The sequence below is a fragment of the Phyllostomus hastatus genome, unplaced genomic scaffold (genome assembly GCF_019186645.2).
Source record: "Phyllostomus hastatus isolate PE091 unplaced genomic scaffold, TTU_PhHast_1.1 phas_scaffold_78, whole genome shotgun sequence".
NCBI lineage: Eukaryota > Metazoa > Chordata > Mammalia > Chiroptera > Phyllostomidae > Phyllostomus > Phyllostomus hastatus.
Genome location: NW_025334041.1, coordinates 51,956,161 through 51,971,631, shown reverse-complemented (window position 1 = coordinate 51,971,631; position 15,471 = coordinate 51,956,161). Strand labels below are relative to the sequence as shown.

The window sequence follows — 15,471 nt, the reverse complement described above, 5'->3', positions numbered from 1 at the left end:
GAATTTGTTTCCTCTGATCTTTATTTTGCTTAAGAAATAATAGATTTATCATAATGTAATCTATACACTTAATTCCCCTTTTAATCTTTAAATAAAATGTTTATTAAATGTTAAAATTAAATACTATATTTATAGTAAATAAAACTAAAAAGTATTTTGATACTTATAAAATAACCTTCCTTGTTAACTTTATAATTGTAATGCTCTAATTATGAAAAATTTAAACTAGGGCCATTTTAAGATATTATTACTCTTTACTAATAAAGTTTACATTGGGATTTCATGGTATTTAACTATGTCATTGTGTCACATTTGACCATTCATGCTGCTCTTATTGTCAGGTTTGCTTGTTGTTTGTGATAGAAATTTTCAAGTGTAGGTTTCCAGATACACTTTTCTGGTACTGATTGTTGTCAAGAAGGTATGTTTATCCATGTCCCTTTGTGTTAGATTTCTAAAATGAGTCCATCAAGAATTCAGAGTAGATGTGTCCTTTCCTTTTGTGCTGCTTTTTGCTCTTGTTAATGGTGAATCTTGTATCCTTTTTGTTTGCAGTGTCGCAGTTTGAAACTGAATTCTACATCAGTGGTCTTGCACCTCTCTGTGATCAGCTTGTTGTGCTTTCCTACGTAAAGGAGGTTTCAGAAAAAACGGTAATTTATTTCACCACAAATACAAGGGATTTATACCCAGATCATTATACCCAGACCAGGTTGTCCATGAACGGGCTCTGCTGAGCAGAACTTCCTGACCTATAAAATAAGGTCAGCAGAGATTACCCTGTAGACCTAACATATTCGCCTTTCAGAAGCTCTACTCTTTGCCTGCCTTTGTTCCTTTTGCTGAGCAAAGGGAAGTAATTTTTTTTCCTATCTGTCTCAGTATTTTAGTAGAAAGGAATGAAGGATTCCTCATGCTGAAAGGCAGTGAAACTAAGCTGACACTGTGCATTACCAGAAATGACAGCAGTAAAGTTGATCTGCTGCAACAGCATGTCCCCTGTGGTCAGAGGGAATTACAGAAAAGGCAGTTCATTATTTCCTGTGGTCCAGACATATTTGTTTACTTCCCAGTGCCCCAGTGATTCTGAGTAGCATGATTCTTGCTTTTAAATACAATGATTATTGCTAACTCTCAGTTATCAGTGTTAATGTGATGGTATGAAATGTATGGCAGATAAGAAGCAACAGAGAATCTGAGTTTTGTTATATGTGACTTTGGAATAAAGCCTGTATCTATATGGTCCAGTGTAGAGGCATATACACACAGTCTCCCTTTGAAGCTTAGGCGGGCCCCATTTGCAGTGAGTCTTTACTGTCTGAGTCCAGGAGTCCTATCAGGAAAGGGAGGGGGTAGCTTCAAGGCATAAACAAGGAGAGCTTATTGTAAAGGATTTTCTTTGCATCCTGTATATAAAAAAAATTGCAATTGATTGTCTAGCCCTTTACAGTAAGTAGGCCCTCCTTTTCTGTACCCTCTCCTCCCCCACCGTTTCTCAAATGCCAAGGAATAAAATAGAGAGAAAAACCCTGGGAGCCCCAGTTTTGAAGTGGTAGCTGCTCTCAAGCATTTCTCTGAGCTAGCACTTCCATCAGGAAGCTATCACTATAGTAACCTGAAGCTCTGGATGCCCATGTTGCTAGGCAATGGGATGCTGTAGAATTAAGTGAACACTCAAACCTGCTAAAATCAATAGGGCTGGCTTCTAGCTCTGTTGCAGGATATCAGTTTATTAATTTTTTTTTAAATAAAGAAAAGCAGTGGCTCCTGAAGGAGTAAATATGGTGCTTTTTGATGAGAAATGTGGGGGGGATTGAGGATGTGATTCAAAGACATAAGGAAAGAAGCATTGAAATGAAAAAGGAAAAGCCTAATAAACAATTGACAAAAAAAAAAAGAGAGAAAGAAAGAGAAGAAACCTTTGTTAATAAAAGAGAGCATTGGAAAGGAGTGAAAACCAAGAAAGACCAACCTCAGAGCAAATAAGAAAATGGCATTTTTCAGAGAAAGAAGTGAGGGTTGTGAAGATGAATTAAAAATGTATGTGTCATTATATTCATTTCACATAACACCAAAGTATACCTTAAATCTTTAAAACAATAAACTGATGAAATTAAGACAAAAAGGATAAAAAAGCAGCTTGGGGCCATCCATGCCTTCCACCTTTTTTCTCCATATCAAAAACATAGCTTAACCGCAACATTAAAATTTGCTTTTATATGATGTATCTCCCAACATATTTTTCCAGTTATACCTTTTATATGTGTGCATTTTTCCACACAGTTGCAGTCATAGTTACGTGCTATCCTGCACTGCCATATTTTTTGGAGCCTTATTCCATTCTCTCTCCCTATGGCCGTGTTGTCTACCATCATTATCATTTAGAGTGGTTGTGTACTATTTTATCTGGTTGATATATCCTAATGTGTTAAGTTGCTCCCCTAATGTTTTCTTTTTCTTTCCTTCATTAATAAAGCACATGTGTGTGAAAAATTGTGCTAAGCATTGGGAATTGGAGATCAATAAGACCAAATTCCTGCTCCTAGGAATTCACAGATAAGCAGGGCTTGTTTTGCCAGTGAGCAAAAGTTATCAAACAATGAAGTGATGGTTTCCTTACACATATAAAGGGGCTCTTTATGTGGTCTAGCAAGGCAGTTTTCTTTTTTAATATTTAGTTCAAATATGTTTCTATTTTGTTATTTTTGTCTTTGTTATAGCGGTTAATTTTTTAAGTATTCAGATCTTTCAGCTTTTCCTTCATTTTTTTGTTTCAAAATTGAGATAGTTTTCATTTCTCTATAGTTCTGAAAATTATGCTCTGTATTTACTGTTTTTTTTCCTCTGCTAGTTGATCTTTTATAATTACTATTTTATTTTTAGAATGTTTTCAATGTATTAAGCGCAGAGCTAATATAATTGCTTCTCAGTTAACCTAACAAAATTGGTGAAAGAAATTTGTGAGGCTTACTGTTTACTTAGGGAACTTGAGAGTTGGGGGTAGTTCTGGACTTCTTTCATTGTTTCTGTCATCTGTGTTCTCTTCACCAGTGTCACACTGCTCCAGGCCTGTTGCTTTCAAAAATAGTCAACCTATGTTTTATGCCTGGGTGCTGAATACCCAAAAAGTATGAACTTTAAGGTAAAACAAACTTGATTTGAAATTCAGGGTTTACCATAAGTCCCAGTTTTTCTATAAATCCCAGTTTCACCATTTACTTATGTAACTTTGACCTGGCTAAATTTTTTGGTCCTCAGTTCCTTCATCTGTAAAATGAGGAACAATAAAACTTACTAAGGGTAATTTAAGAACCCCAAGAAAATAGTCTTTGTATAATCATACTAGGTTAGTGGGGCTGTCAGAGGCCCTCAATAAATCTTTTCCTCTTCTATCTTTATCTAGAACCACACTGTCCAAAACTGTAGTTACTGACCATGTATTTAATTTAAATTAATTTAAAACTAAATTTAAATTAGTTAAAATGAAATAGAATTTAAACTCAGTTTCTCAGACACTGTAGTCACATTTCTGGGTGTTCAGTAGGTACCTGTGTATTATGTCTGTCACATTGGGCCATGCAGGTAGAGAACATTTCCATCATCTCAGAAAGTTCTGCTTTAGAATCTCTGGCTTTTTAGCATTACCAGTAAGTTTATCTGTAGTGGCAGTGGTTTGAATAATGGAGTAGCTTGTAATATTATTTTTACTTTTCTCACATTTTTCAGGAAGGGGTATAACAAAGTTGCCTAAGGCTGTGGTAGTCATGGAGTTGAATGGGCTGCAGTAGGGGGCTGCAGACATGACACAGCAGTACCTATTCTGTTTATCTCATGCAAAAGGCCAGAAAATAAAACACAGCTATGAGGCCATCTGTGGTGTTTAGAAGGGCTTATGTCTGCCAAAATGATAAAACAAGGCATTTAATTATGTGTAACTAAATTTAATTTGTATAATTTATAGAAATGTAATTAAAATGAGCCTTTTCCCTCTCTTTTTTGCCCTAGGAAAGAGAATACTGTGCCAGGCCCAGGTTGGATATTATCCAGCCACTTTCCGAGACTTGCGAAGAGATCTCTTCTGATGCTCTGACCGTGAGAGGCTTTCAGGAAAATGAATGTAGAGATTATCACTTAGGTGAGGGAGATTGAGGATCTGGCTTGTGTTATTCTTACATTTTTAATTTTTCCCCTTCCATGCAAGTAGCACAACAGGAATTTAAATTGAGTTTCTGAAAGAATCTTAAAGAGTATCCAGGCAGGCCTCTTACATTACAAATGTGGTCATTGAGACCAAGCGATACTGTAGAACTTGCTTGAGCTCCAGCAGCAGAAGAGAGGGGAAAAGAGGAGGCCTGGATGGAGGTGAGTCAGCTCTGTGATCTTTGTTCTTATAGTTGGTCTATTATCTTAACTATTTAATGTGATGCCTAACTTACATTGATGTCAAGCATCATGGTTCTAATCACTCCCAACTTGCGTTCCTAGACTATGTACTCTGGGGTGGCAGAAAAGTTATCTCTCTCTTTGTGACCAAATGCTCAGAGCCTAGAGGAGCGCTTGGCACAAACTAGGCATTCACTGAATATTTGTTTTGTGCATAGATAAATATACTAAAGCACTGCTCAGAAATAAAGGGAAAGCCAGTGCTGTTTAGTCATACCTGGGGCGTCTGTATTTGGGTGTTATCACTTTATTGAAAGATACATTGATGAAAATAGAGCAGCTTAAGCTTTTTATAAGTTCTTTCTGCTTTTAAAAACAATTCACCTTTTTGTAGCAAATATTTTCTGTTCTCATTTTACCCCAAAGAAATGAAGGTATATTCTGTACATGTTTGAACTTCCTTACATGAAGCACCTAATCAGCTGAGAAATGTGAGAATAGTATATTCTGGACTTGGCAAAAAGCAAACGTGATTCACAACTGAAAGTGTCCAATCAAGGTATTTTGCTCAGAGCAAACTGCTGCATACCTAGACATCCTTCAGAACAGGTTTTATAATTGAATCTTCAGGAAACCCTCACAACTGGCACTGTGCGCAACATGCTGAAATGTCAGATTATATCCCCAGGGCTTGGGGCATCTGTCATTTATGCTTTAGATGGCCTTGACCTTGATGAGGAAGCAACATTTATCTCAGGTTGTGGGGTGTGATTGTTCCATAAAAATAGAACAGTGTTGTAAATGACCATAAATGTTTATATGCAGTAAATGAATTCTGATATGTAGGAGACATGGAGAATTTTGAATACCTATTTTTATCTGAGGTCAGAATGTTAATGTATTAAACACAGAATTTTAAACCCACCATACTTAAAAAAAATTTAGCCCTGGCTGGCGTAGCTCAGTGGATTGAGCGCGGGCTGGGAACCAAAGTGTCCCAGGTTTGATTCCCAGCCAGGGTACATTCCTGGGTTGCAGGCCATAACCCCCAGCAACCGCACATTGATGTTTCTCTCTCTCTCTCTCTCTCTCTCTCTCTCTCTCTCTCTCTCTCTCCCCTCCCTCCCTCCCCTTTCTAAAAATAAAATAAATAAAATCTTTAAAAAAAAAAGCATGTTATTAAAAAAAAATTTTTGGTGGTATTCCCTTCTTCCCTCCCTCCCTTCCTTTCTTTTTTCTTCCAAATAATTTTACAGTTAAATACTTTTTAAAGCACTGGTATATATTCTGTCATTCTCTACCATGTCCCACCCCTTCCTTCAAACAGAGCCAAACACACTTATTCCAAGGATAAGGGAGTTTTCTGTTCACTCTTAATAAGCTGAGTTGTCTAACCATGTCCCATGAAACCACTGCCAAGGTTTCTATTGTTGAGTCACCTGAGATGTTCCTTTCTTGTCTCAACTACAGAGTACTCTGAAGGGGAATCACTCTTCTACATCGTGAGTCCAAGAGATGTCGTAGTAGCCAAGGAACGGGACCAAGATGACCACATTGACTGGCTCCTTGAAAAGAAGAAATATGAAGTAATTTTGATTTCACTTTCTTGAAAGTATTGACATGTCTGTACCGTAGAGAGGATAAGTGTTTTGGGGGGTAAATCTTTCATGTAGATGAATTAGAATGCCCTAAGCTAGAAATATGTTGGAGGCTAATAACTTTACAATTTTCTTTTTAGAAATTTGGGAGCAAAAAGATTATAAGGAGAGTAACTGGCTTCACTGTTTAATGGAGGAGGAATTAGTAGCAGAGGGAGGGAGTAGGTTAGATCCAGCCTATTGAAGTGTTTATTCTGTGCTTTTTTAAGGAAAATGAAATAGAGCTAGTATTTCAGAATTGTGAATTTGGGATATTTTTGTGAAATCATTCCTTTGGTACTTATTTCTTATGTAAAAGGAAAGCTATCAAATTAATGCTCACTTAGAATAGTTTGAACTACCGGTTCGGATAGAATGATATTGTCTGCTTTGTTGAGCCTTGGTTCAGACTAATTTTAGTAAATAATGTGTTATCAGGTTTTTTTTTTAAAAAAAGAAACCATTTTTTTAACTTTAGTAGTCAGAAAGGCATTATTGCATTAGTTTAGTTATAGAAACTGGATGGGCTTTTGTATTAATCAGTAAAAAACAAACAAAAAATAGTCCATTTGTATGTTGCTTTAAGTTTGTAACCACCTGAAAGGATTTGGGGGAAAATGTTTTTAATGTATAAACTATTTAGAGTCCAGGTATTGACCTCAAGTTCATACCATATTGTTTTACCTCCAGTAGTTTCTTGAAGAGATAATTCTGTGTTTTAAACATTTGTGTTGAAGTAATAATTGTAAACTTCTTAGAATAAAAATGAAATCAGAGATTTTCAAAATCTTATTTGTAGATATATCTAAACATATACATATAGTTTACTTTTTATATTTCATAAAGGAAAGGTACCCTGTCATTAATATATGTCATACAGATTTATGATGACAGATGAATTTTTTGTTGTTGTTTGAACCTGGAAATTTTTTATGTATTTTGATTTCTGTCTGAAAAGTAATTTTAATATCTTAATGTGAAAATAAATTCAAATAAGAGAAGTCTTTATTTTGGTTGACTGCTTTTGTTAGCGTTGGAATGCAGTGAGGTTCATTCAACCATAACATTAGAAATTCCTGTGCTTGAAGCAAAAACTACAGGAAAATGGGGCTTTATTTAAGTAGTCCAGAACTTTAAACATAATAAATATAATATTTTTAATCTCAGTGTCTTTCCCACTTTCTCCCATTTTTTCTCCTCCTTCTCTAACTTTATAATGCTTGTGTAAATATAGGAAGCTTTGATGGCAGCTGAAATTAGTCAAAAGAACATTAAAAGACATAAGATTCTGGTAAGTATGTAATTTTATTATTTGAAATATAACTACCTTTCAGTAGGTTATAATGAGACTGAATGAAAAGGACTGATTTCTTCCTTCCTTTTGAGAATTTATTTCAAACTAATTCTCCAACATGTAAGGTCACAGTATTTCATTTTATTGAGTCAGTTTCTGCATGTAAACAAGAGACTCGAACGTCTGCTAGGAGATGGTTTTAGGTAATTTGGAAACTGGATTTGTGAAATACACTTTAAATATAAAGCTCCCCCGTTATGTGTGGGAAAGTTTCTTTAAATCATAGGTAAAATCACATTATCACAAAATATCAAGAGTGGTTTCATAAAAGTAGATTGCTTTAGTGTCTTCATAATAATTGATTTTCTTATGGAGACTAATCTAGGACATCAAATACATTTTTATTACATTTGGATTCCGGAAAAATATAGTGACTGAAAACCTATTTATTTGCTAGATATGACAGTGAATGTGCAGAATGAAAGCAGAAAAGAAATGTTACCCTCTGAGTGTGAAGGGTCCTTAGACAACGTCTAGTCCAGGACTCTTATTTATAGATGAAAACTGAAAACTTAGTCTATCAGAGCTACGTGGTTTTCAGCACAAATTCCTTTTGCCTACACTTCCCCACCTTAAACTTCTCTGTAAAACTCCATATAAAAGCCTAATTCCCAAAATGTACAAACAAAATAATTCAGTAACTAAACAGAGAAATAACCAGAGCATCTTTTTTTTTCATTAAAAATTGTGGAGAATAAGCAAAAATTATCTAGAAATGTAACAGAAGGTGTTCCAGCCAATAGAATAGTATATGTGATGGTACAGAGAAGTGAAACTGCTTGGCCTGCTTGGTTATGTGAAGCAGTGGAGAGTTTATACATATGAAGAGTCTGATCCTAAAGGGCCATGTTTAATTAGGGGCTTTGCTCTGTCTTGTAACCTCTAGACATAGTTTAAGCTTTCATTGCTACATCACATTTGCTTGTTAGAAAGATTCTCTGTTGGAGATGGCCAGAGGGAAGCCCGCTGAAATGGGAATCAATAAGATACAATTCCCTTCTTGGTGTGAAGGTGGAAGTGATGAGAACTGCAGAGTTGATAGGAATGGAATGGTGAAGATAGATGGAAGACACGGTCTACTAGACTCTTTGGGATTTGTTGACTGACTCTGTGTGCACAGGGAAGTGAGAGTGAATATTCTAGGCTGACTCCCAGTCACGGAGACAGGTGGGGGAGAGAGGTGGGGGAGGGAGAAAGAGAGGAGGAGGGGTAAGAAGGAGGAGGAGAGGGGGGAGGGAAGAAAAGAGAGGAGATTAGGGGAAGGGAGGGGAGTACTAGTAGGATCAGGTATGTGGCAGGAGGGGTAGGTGAATTCTGGTTTAGACACATTTAAGTTTTTGCCACTTACAGAACACCCTAGATGTCTGGACTCAGAAATAAATTTGAGAGACTCTTCAGTGACAGAGAAGTGTTTGGGCAAATCCACACAGAGCAAATGTCTAGCATTAGAGAACAGAGGACTGTGAATGGAACAATTGGGAACACTCATACAGGCAGACTTGGCACAGCCAAAGGAAGGTTGTGTCATGGGAGCTGAAGGAGAGGATTTCAGGGTAATAAGAGATAAATTTTAAATCGTTGAAGTTAGTGCGTCAAAAGTAAGACAACCTCAGCTAGTCAGTGGTACATTTGGTGTGGTAGTTACAAAAGTGACTAGTGAATTTTATGTATATGTATTATTTATTCTTAACATTTTAGGAAGTGGAAAATTGATAGGAGATGATAACATAGAGTTTAATGTAGACCGTTTAGTTCTGAGGTAGAAGAGAGTGAGGACTGGTTGGTTGGGGGCTGTGACATCATGGGAAGGTTGGTGGTGATGGTGGGTATTTTGTATACGAGAGACACAACATGTTATGTTAAGGGAAAAGATATAAAATTGGACTAAAGTTCAAGGTCTAATAGAGAAAGAAGATGAGTGGCAGAATAAACTCCACATGAGGAGGGGGCATGACAGTAGGAAAAAGTTTGTAGAAATTGGCACTGCAAAGGAGACCTCTGAACCTGGACAGGAAGACTCTCCATTGATATTGAGATGTGGTCTGTTTTCAGAGAAATAAATTTAGGCACCCTTTCCTCACTATGCAGTTCCTATAGTTTTAAAATATGATTTCCTACATTGTAGTCAATAAAGTAAAAATATAATAAACTAAGAATCATGGGTGTTTTCTTCATTATTGGAATAGGCATGTACAATACATTGGTTATATATAGACTTTTTTCTCCTGGTACATTGTAATTCCATAAGCAGGCAGGCAGAGAAATAATCTCCTGCCAATTTTATCATCCAGGAAGAAGTTCACAAAAACTTCTTTGTACATAAAGTAGAACTTAACATCCAAATTTTGTTACATATGCTGAGTTTAAGCTTCTCATGAAAATGCTTTTAAGCGAAAGTAGTATTTTATAACAGGAGTCATGGGGAGGCCAAGCAAGAGCTCCCATGCCTCCACTGCCACAGGTTATACCAAATCTTTCAAGTCCGAAGTGGAAATAGTGAATGAACATGAAATACTCTGAATCCAGTCAGTTCTGCTTTGAGGCCCAGTTTCCTCATCTGTTAACACATGGGTTTCAATTACACATTTTCTGAGCTCATTTCACTTGAATGTTAACTTTAATATTTAATATTGCCCTTTAATATGATTTTCTTTCATTGTGTTTTTCGGGTTACATTTCTTCAGACTTGATATAGGAGACGGATAGCTCACATTTTATAGATGAAAGCACAAGAAAACAATTTTATATCCTTGACAACATTAAATCATTGGATCAGTTTTCTTTTTTTTATGTTGCAATTTTTTTATTGTTGTTCAGTTACAGTTGTCCCAATTTAGATCATGTTTCTAATATGTGGAGATTTCTTTTGTAAAAAATCTCTTGGAAGGAGGCAAATTAGAAGGCTTTAAAATAGTAACATTTTTATTGTAAATTTGAAAATTTGTGTAGCAAGTATATTTAAATATAATTAGGAAGGAAATAAGCACAATTACAAAACTATGCTTAAGAAAAAAAAACATAATTACATAAAGCAAACTAAGATATATAAATAGGTTTCAATCACAAGTGCTAATAGGACCCTAAAGTCACGGCCTTCCCAGAAACTGTGACTCAGCTTTTCAGTCGTTCCAGTTAATTACGAAATTCCTTTATTTGATTTTCTCTAGGACATTGGCTTGGCATATATAAACCACCTGGTGGAAAAAGGAGAGTATGACATAGCAGCACGGTAATAATGACATTAACTTGTTAATATAAATAGAATTGGTCAATGTTAACAGCAAACATACGCTGTTCTCAGCAGTTGATAGGCATTTTTAAAGATCCTTCTAATGAGTAATTTTTGACTATTAATGGTTTTAAACAGAATGGATCAAAACTTATTATATACCTTTTAACTATCTCATTTTCACCAAACAAGAAATATTTTTCTTATTACTTAATGAGAAAGGTATCAAAAACCATGAAGAGTATGAGATTTTATCCTTTCTATATGGTGACAGGTTAGCCTGTCACAGTTTCATGGGCGCCTCAGCAATAGTAGTAGCCAAAGGACCAGCACTTGTGCCAGATCGATCCCACAGCTCCATTTCTCACAGGGAACACAAGGAGGGTCAGGTGGCACTACACAGGCAGTGGGTTGTGTTATAGGAGGAAGACTCTGAACTTTGGATATCTAATTCTTTTAAGCTTGCCTTCCTTTGGCTGCAGAGGAAAGTGTTACTTTTACTATACTGGACAGAAAACAAACCTTCCCTTTGCTCTGGAGGGAAGCACTCTTTGGGTCCTCTAACTTTCAGGGTTCTTCACTGTAGAAGCATCCTTGAGAAGGTAGTCTAGAATAAAGACAGTCAGCACGTCTGCTCACAATTCAAGCAGAATTATCTCTCAACAAGAGGGTGGCAGTTAAATGGATGTGATCAGACCCCAGATTCCTGGTTCACAGGAGTCTATGGTGAACAGAAAGCAGACATGTGGTCGTGTAGGTGTTGTCTGAGTGGCTTCCCTGCAGCTGTGCAGTGCTCTCTGCCAGGGCTACATGTACATGGCAGACCAGGAAGACAGACTTCAGGCCTACTTTTCATACCCTGAGATTTAGGGAAATAAGTTTCTTTGATGTGCAAAATGTGTAAGGTTTTATCCATATGCAAACACTTCTCCACGTTACATACTATGATAGGATTCTAATTTTCTTAAGTCTGATTTTGTAGTCCATTATTTAAAGCCATTCAAGAAGTGGTTTAAATTGGCACTTCGGGGGATGATGACATTTCTTCAAGTCAAGAAAGACCCCAAGTGAACGGTGCTCATCTGGATAAATAGGCAACTCAACACAGGAAAGTCATGGGGAAAACTCCTAATTGTAGTTTTCTGAAAGCTATTCATGTTTATCTATAAGTATTTTTATATTAATTTTATTGATTTTCATCAACCTTTCATATACAATCAAGTGAGCACCAATAATAGCTTTATATTCAGTGGTACTTGAGATAGAAATTTGTCAAAACTCTGAAATGAGAGATTATCTAAAACACTAGGAGAAATGTATATTTATTTTATCTCTGTTTATTCTTTTACTTAAAACTTGCTTTCTCTCTGGGATGTTTTGGGTGCCAGCAAATGCCAGAGAATTCTTGGGAAAAATGCAGCACTCTGGGAATATGAAGTTTATAAATTTAAAGAAATTGGACAGCTTAAGGTAAGCATTACTTTATTTTTAACTCTTAATTTTTATATGTAGTATATTAATATGAGCATGCCTCAGAGATATTGTGGGTTAGTTTTCAGACCAGCACAAATAAAGCAAATACTGGTATCTCATTAAAGCAAGTCACATGAATTTGCTTCCCAGTGCATATAAAAGTTGTTTACAGTATACTGTAGTCTAGTAAATGTGCAGTAGCATTATTATGTCTAAAAAATAAACACTGCACATACCTTAATTAAAAAATACTTTATTGCTAAGAAATGCCAATCATCATCTGAGCCTGTTGGAAAAATGGTAGACTTGCTCCACACAGGGTTGCTCCCCCTAAAAAAAAAACAATCTTCAATATTTGTGAAGTGCTATGAAGTAAAGCACAGTAAAATAAAGTATATGTTTATTGAGATGGAAATAAAATTAAGACAGTAGTAGTCAGTTCTTTATTGGGAAGCAAATTATGTCAGCCAGGAAGATTCAAACTTTTAGAAGTTAGCTTCAAAATGTAAACATAGTTTATGTTTTATATGTATAATATATTACATATACATTGTGCTTACTTTATTTCCTAGTTCTGTGCTCAGATGAAGTTTTCATGTTCTTTTTAATGAATATGGAAAACAGGTATAGTCTCATGCAGGAGATTGTAAGACATGGGGTTCTTTTTTTCTGAAATTAAGATTAATGCTTTTTGAAATAATATTTTACTTACTGGAAAATAAGTGGAAAAGTTTGACCATGTAACTCTAACAAATAAATTTTATACTTCATTTTTTTCTTTCAACTTGGTGCATAATATCCAAATCAATAAAGTATTCAGTGTTTGTTTAAAAGTTTTTAAAAACTTTTTCTTATGACTGAACATTTTCAATGTTCTCTTAATGATATGAATATTCTTCTAAAAATTCCCAATTACTCAGCTGCTCAGCCTCATAAGTGTTCTCTTCCCTGGAAAACCCCAAGGACACTCTCTTCAGTTTATTGGGCTGCTCCTCGAGGGTGTTACCAGGACCTGTGGCCATGTTTACCTAGACAGCTCCATAACCCAGACTTCTCTTTTGAATTCCTTATCTACATTGAAAGTGTGTGATGGCCATTTCTCCTTGTATATAATGCTAATAAGGATCACTCAAATTTAATCTGAATCCCTTTCCTTCCCAAATTTGATTCTTCTCCTTTTAATCTGTGTTTATGACATTACATTATACTCACTTTTCCATGCTTAATAGCTCAAAACCACTGTTTCGATGAGAATGTCTAACTTACCTTATCCTATTTAACCTCCAGTTCTTGTCAGTTTTACCCCATCAGTATCAATTCAGCTTCTCCTCTTTCCTTCTGGTACTGCTGCCTTGTTGCGCGTGGGTCACCGGCCAGCAGTGACCACGGAACGCTGTGGATGGCTCGACAATAAACATGCGAGAAAAAACAACACATGCACAGAGACAGACTAGTTTCTGTGGGGAAGTAGGGACAGAATGGCCACCCCCCCCTAGTGGGGAGCGCACTGATTTACCGTCCATACCTGCTTTTATTGGGCTCATTTTGCATAATAATTCAGGTAAAGTACAGTACTCATTAGGGGGAAGTAAGGAACTATAGAAAACAAAGAACTCTGCTGGTCTATTGAGTTGGGGGTCAAAGAGCTGTAAGACTGAGGAACAAACTAACTTCCTCCTAAGACCCTTCTCATTCAACTGAGAGCATTCTAAACAAAGAAGGTTTCACAGTAATTTACATATTCTTTCTTAGGCCTGATCACCCTGGGGAATCTGCAGTTCTCAGTACCGAGCTGCACCACCCTGTCATTGTTTCAGGCTTAGGTGGAGCAAGGGAACTAAGGCAACTGAGAGATAAGGAGATTTTCTCCCAGATGCTGAGAACTCAGGCTATGTCAAAGCCGAGGAGCGAGGGTCCATCACCCCCTTTTGCTGCAGCCCCCCAAGTCCTTCTTTTGGGGGGGCCTCCCAAAGTGATCGTGCCTGTCTTAGGTCGTTCCCCCGTGGGGAATCTTACCCGTCTTTGGCTAACTGACCAAGCTTTTTGGGGGTTCAGTTATGAATAAAGCAGCAGAAGCAGCATTCCTGCCAGGAAGATAAGCTTTTATCTCCTTGCCGGCTTACGGTTCCAAGGGCGTTCCCTTAGCTTTAGCCTAGGTGGGGGTTTCAGCCTCTGATACTAGTCAGGGCGGTTCCCAACACTGCCTTAACTCTTGATAGATCTATAGGCAACCGTCACCCAGAGTTAACTGCTTAAAAAATAAATGTGCTTCTCTCACTTCCCTAATATCTGTTGTTTCACTCCCGCCCATAGGATAAAATCTGAGTTCCTTTCATGACACCACTTCACTTTCCTCTCCAGCCTCATCTCCCTTCAGTGACTCCATTCTACATCTGTGACATCCCTGAATGCAGGGTGTGCATTCATGGCTCCATGCCTTTGCTCATGCTGGTCCCCGTGCCAGGGTGCCCTTTTTTTTTTCACTTTCTTTGCCTAAACAGACCTCGGCTTCTGTGATCTCAGCTTCAATGTGTAAGATTTGCCACACCTTCTTGTTAATCCCTCTTATATCACTTCCCACGTAATATTGCAGTTGGCTATTTAGATGTTCATTGACCTTTCCTCTGGGACTGTGAGCTTCTTGGAATGGTGATTTTGGTGCACAGTATACTGCTGAGTCATTTGACAGTATTTGGAAATTTGACCCTTAACATAGTTCTGAATAGCTGAAGAACACAATAACATATTTGCCCCTAATTTCAAAAGATGATTGTGAGTTTTTAAAGGTTGATACATTCCAGTTGAAGGGAAGAATGTTGAATAGGCGATCTATACTGCTTGATTACTTATGAAATTGACTTTTATCGTGTTTGTAGCATTCTCCCTCTTATTATTTAGATTTTCATTAATTCATCAGGAAGAACAGAGATATAGGTTAACCTGGGCAATTTTGTATTCATTCATTCATGCACACATACCCCTCATAAATTTTTTTAAAAAAATATTATAGCCCTTGCCAGGTTACTCAGTTGTTTAGAGTACTGTCCCACACAACAAAAGGTTGCAGGTTCAATCCCCAGTCAGAGCACATACCTAGGTTGTGGGTTCGATCCCTGGTCAGGGCAGGTACCAGGGACAATTGATGGATGTTTCTCTCTCCTCTCTCCCTTCCTCTCTCTCAAAATCAATAAAAACATATCCTTGGATAAGATTAAATATATACATATATATAGTTATATGTTGCAAGTAGTTTATTTGAATCTTTTCTCTACATAGTAATTTTCCAAAGTACTTTGTTGCCTTAAACTTTCAAATTGAAAATATACAGGGTAGGGTTCCAGCCAAGATGGAAGTGTAGGCAGAAATGCTTCACTTCCTCAAATAACCAAAAGAAG

At 36.8% G+C, this 15,471-nt stretch overlaps 1 protein-coding gene across 3 annotated transcripts in view; it reads left to right on the top strand.

Moving 5' to 3' along the window:
• Positions 1-15,471, top strand: part of VPS41 (VPS41 subunit of HOPS complex) — a 225,814-nt gene that overhangs the window by 155,372 nt on the left and 54,971 nt on the right. For all 3 annotated transcript variants that reach the window (XM_045827611.1, XM_045827610.1, XM_045827609.1), the window contains 6 exons: positions 556-653; positions 4,006-4,135; positions 5,854-5,969; positions 7,255-7,311; positions 10,542-10,603; positions 11,992-12,073. In XM_045827611.1, the coding sequence (XP_045683567.1) occupies positions 556-653; positions 4,006-4,135; positions 5,854-5,969; positions 7,255-7,311; positions 10,542-10,603; positions 11,992-12,073 (545 nt within the window). The remainder of the gene's footprint in view (positions 1-555; positions 654-4,005; positions 4,136-5,853; positions 5,970-7,254; positions 7,312-10,541; positions 10,604-11,991; positions 12,074-15,471) is intronic.